The sequence below is a fragment of the Phragmites australis genome, chromosome 5 (assembly GCF_958298935.1).
Source record: "Phragmites australis chromosome 5, lpPhrAust1.1, whole genome shotgun sequence".
In the NCBI taxonomy this organism is placed as follows: Eukaryota; Viridiplantae; Streptophyta; class Magnoliopsida; order Poales; family Poaceae; genus Phragmites; species Phragmites australis.
The window spans coordinates 12906901-12911297 of record NC_084925.1 but is presented as its reverse complement, the minus strand read 5'-3'; the positions used below and the strand labels follow the sequence as shown (position 1 = coordinate 12911297).

Here is a 4397-nt window from a genome sequence, read left to right as displayed (position 1 = left end):
TGCTAAAGCCTTCAAAGGTTTCTGGCCACATCTCAAGCCAAGCTCGGAGAGGTGCTGAAGAAGCGGTTGCCCAGGTACTGGTGATCTTGAAGGTGCACTACCCGAAAATCGACGCCAACATCTTCCGGGGAGACTTCCTTGAGGAAACCAAGGAGGAGGCGAACCAACTGGTGGAGGCCATGTGCGGGCCAGCGAAGGAGTATGTGGACATGATGACCTTTGCGTAATCATTGTAGGATTATCTGTCTCCTGTACTTTGAGATAAAACTCAATATTTTGTTAGTAACTAATACATTTATATAAAATGCTTGTGCATAAGACGAGAGTTTCATATGTTTTAGATATTGAACGCATCTGACAACTTATCATGTTTAGCATTAGTTGTCCCCCCCCCCTCCAATTAGTTCAGGAGACATCAACCACTATTCAGGGTGCTTATTATGGTCAGTCTTAGGTTTGACTTGAGTGGAAAGCGATGTGGCTTTAGAGCACTCGTGGATACGATAAGGAACATTTTCACAACCCTAAGGTCGTGACTTATAACACCATCCCCTCTCATTTGAATCCACTTTGGTGCGTGCACAATATGTTATTTTCAGTTTCCATTATCGAGTACCCATTAAGCCCTTGACTGATTATCTAGGAAGAGTTCTCGGATAGGCAGCTAAAAAATGAGATGTAAACTGCCGGCCGTCAGGAATTAGATACCTTGATGGAATAAACAATGGAAAGAAGTAAAACATTCATACTGTCCTTTAGTCGTAGAAAAACTTTTCGTAACCTCAGGTGCGCATGTGGGTAAAGGTACCTAGTTAGCAGCTTACCCCATTGCTAGGATTAAGGTGCAAGGGAAAATGATAAGGTCAAAAAAAATTCATGCAACTTCTCGCGCAATATGATCTTTATTACTACAGATGTACACTTAGTACTTACACATCGAACTTACAAAGCTTGGTCGATGTTCCATGAGTTATTGAGGATCCAACCATCTTCTATTGCTAACCTATATGACCCAGGGTGATTGGATTTAACCATTGTATAAGGACCTTCCTACTTTGGGGATATCTTATTGCTATTATATTGGTTCCAAACAAGTCGTAGAACCAGATCCCTGGGTGGTAGGTTTGCTTTCGAGCGTTCTGATCATAGTGGTGATAGAGACTTCACGGTCACCTTGGATCTCGAGTTTTTAGTCTCCTTGTCAGGTTGGTGCTATGCTGTCGATAGCGCCAGCTGTCGATGATTAGTAAACCTATGATCTTACAAATATGATATTAGAGTAGGGGATACTCCCAGTTGTCGTATCATGCACCAGAAAATAAAGATTTATACAGGTTTAGGCCTTCCAAAAGATAATTGTCCTAGGTCACGTGTTCTTGTATTTATCTTTGAGACATATTACAAGGGGATATTGGCTAGCCTAGATAGGATTTAAACCTAGTCGAGGGCTCCTAGTGTGTAGTCTCGATGAGATATTGATATAATCATGATTGCAGAAGCCTTGAGGCTCGTGGAGCGCTTGTTGCTTTTGTTTGACTTGTTGTGACTTGTCCTCCACAGGGTCCAATGGCTCTATTTATATATAGGGGTTGCCACGTGTAGCTTCCGAACTCCTTTTCGAGTAGGATTATGTTATGCTTAGAAATAAATTTCCTTGTTTACAAGATACCCTGGTGTTTGCAGGTAGCTTTCATATATCTAAGGACGAACGTATACTTTGAGAATATAGAAAACTCCAAGAGGTTTATATACGTATAGAACAGTAGTATATGTTAGTTTTATACTACTCATCGTCAAATATAGAAACTATTGTAGGGATTGGGACACCACATGAATACTAAAATCAAGAAAATCTAAGAAAAGAAAAAATCTAGAAATTATCCCAGGAATTGGAAAAAGAATGTGACATGTTGGTTAGAACCATCGACTTTACTCATTGCGCTAATGTGATCATAGTCGTTAGAATTGTGTAACAGAACGATCAAATTCAAATCTAGCCATGCAATTGCGCCGGGTGTCCGGCTAGTTTTGTTAATTTGCTTGAAAAAAAAACAGTTATATATGTATAAGACATGCTGGTACCCTGAGTTAGCTTTGTCCGTTGAGCACTCCCTCGATTTTAGTCGTGCATACATCGTGGCCCACTATAAATATATAGTCGGGATTTTATTTAGAGCAATATATAATCCGGATTCATGAGATGCAATTTGCAAGCACAAGATACAAATGGAGCGATTAACACTTGTGGTCACTTCCTAAAAGTACTCAAAATCAACATGCGACGAATCAGTATGACGCGAGCTGGTCTTCCGGCCGGCACTCTTCGGCGTGCAGCCTTGAGCTGCTCCGTCCATGGCGTCGCCGGTGAACCGGGAGCCGTGGTCAAAGGAAGCGTCGGGGATGAAGGGCGGCTGTGCACTCCTCACCAGCGCCCAGTTTACACCCTCGAAGAAGGGGTGCTGCTTGACCTCCGTGGCGCCGCGCCGGTACGCGAGCCGGTTATGCGGTTCCTTGGCCAGCAGGCCCCCGATGAGATCCCTGGCCACGGTGCTGACGGCCGGCACGTCGGGGAACCGAAGCGGCTGCGCGACGACGTTGAACAGCGTGGCGCGGTTCCCTGATCCCTTGAACGGCGTGGCGCCGTGCAGTAGCTCGTACAGGAAGACACCGAAGGTCCACAAGTCGACGGAGCTGCCGTGGCCCTCGCCGCGGATGATCTCCGGCGCCAGGTACTCGTGCGTGCCCACGAACGACATCGACCGCGCGCCCGTCGGCTCGGCTGTGAACTCCAGCGACGTCGGCAGCAGCTTCTTGCTGCCTCTTGTCACCGGCTCGCCCAGCTTGTCCTTGTCCTTGTCCCCCTTCTTCTTCTTGCTCCTCTTGGCCGGCAGGATGCGCGGGAGCATGCAGCCGTGGGCGAGGCTGCCGCCACCACGGCCGGACGGGGACCGGACGAGCGCCGGGCTGACGGAGCACCGCAGGGAGAGGTCGAAGTCGGAGAGCATGATGTGGCCTTCCTCACTGACAAGCACGTTCTCGGGCTTGAGGTCGCGGTACACGTACACCACGCCCAGCATGTGCAGGTATTCCAGCGCAAGCAGAACTTCAGACGCGTAAAACCTGCATCGCCATTTGTCAACATGAACACAGAACACCAATGCCAAGATCACCTTTTTTTTCCTGGATCATTTACATTTCTGATCTCAAAATTTCTTCTTTTCCATTTCTTAATGCAATCAAAATTTCACCGATGACTTGCCTGGCGGCTTCCTCGGTGAAGCGCTTGTTGGGCTGCGTCTGCCGGAGCGAGTGGAGGTTGCCGCCACTGCAGTACTCCATGAGGAGGCAGCAGAACTTGTCGGTCTCGAAGTGGGAGTATAGCGTGGGCAGGAAGGGGTGGTCGAGCAGGCCGAGGATCTCGCGCTCCATCTGTGAGCGGGCCAGCTTGTTCCGGCCGGCGAGGGACCCCTTGTCCATCACCTTCATCGCGAACAGCGCACCGTGGCCACGGAGCTCGACGAGGTACACGCTGCCAATGTCGCCGTACCCTAGCCGCTTCAGGAGCCGGAAGTGGCCCAGGCTCAGGGGGAGGGGGGGCTCCGCCGCGCAGATGGCATCCCACCGGCCGTCCCCAGTGCCAGTGTGTCGCCGCGCGAGCACCGCGGGGGCCGGGCTGCCCCCGCTGTCGTCGCTCCTCCATGCCGCCGCTGCTGCAGGACTTGCCGTGGCTGAGGTGGAGCTCGCCGCCGCAGCCATGGAATTGGAGCCGACCGTGTCGTGGTTTCTGTAGATTGGGTTCAAGCTCTTCCTGAAGCACGACGGCTCGTCGTGTTTTTTTTTTTTTTTTTTTGTCTCGTTCAGTGAGCATCCTCGGGTCGGCAGCGTGGTCGGGTACACGCCGGCGGCATCGAAGCTCCCGATCCTGACGTCTTCCATGATGCCGCTAGTCGTCGACGTCATCCCCTCATCGGAACAAGTGTGCTACTCCATGGTGCGGTACACTATGATGACATGAAAATAAACATGATTGAGCAAAATTAAGCAAAATATATGTTTGAACCTACCTTGAGGCGTCACAAGACATCGGTTGATGGAGTGAAAACACCACATAGGTCAGCCCACCAAGGCCCACTTCTAGTCACCATTGTCTTCTTCTCGCTACCGGGCGAGCCCAACCTGACGCTTCCTCCATAACACCCTCACCCCCTACGCCGCGTAATCAATGTACCATGTTTATAGTTACTAGTCAGGTGCCTATACGTTACAACGGTTCTCAATTGTAACCTCTTAGTTGCGATGCCAACTCCAATGCAGATTTTTTTTTCTCGACATAATATTTATCCATAGTGGAACATGCTTTCACTTATCTGGAAACAAAGAGAACGAGCACACAAATA

The 4397-nt window shown here is 49.3% G+C and overlaps 1 protein-coding gene across 1 annotated transcript; it reads right to left on the bottom strand.

Annotated features, from left to right (window-relative positions):
- Positions 1-2255: 2255 nt before the first annotated feature.
- On the bottom strand, positions 2256-4017 carry LOC133917825 (serine/threonine-protein kinase AGC1-5-like). Its single transcript, XM_062361664.1, has 2 exons — positions 3260-4017; positions 2256-3120 (listed from the first exon to the last, which is right to left on the bottom strand). Exons 1-2 carry the CDS (start codon positions 3958-3960, stop codon positions 2256-2258), a joined length of 1566 nt encoding a protein of 521 aa, XP_062217648.1. The 5' UTR covers positions 3961-4017.
- Positions 4018-4397: the final 380 nt, after the last annotated feature.

Bases quoted from the DNA above. Each gene is read 5' to 3' on its own strand.
- LOC133917825 (XM_062361664.1), bottom strand. From the start codon at position 3,960: ATGACGTCGACGACTAGCGGCATCATGGAAGACGTCAGGATCGGGAGC. The intron at 3,121-3,259 runs GCAAGTCATCGG...ATGGCGATGCAG, and splicing joins TTCACCGAGGAAGCCGCCAG to GTTTTACGCGTCTGAAGTTC.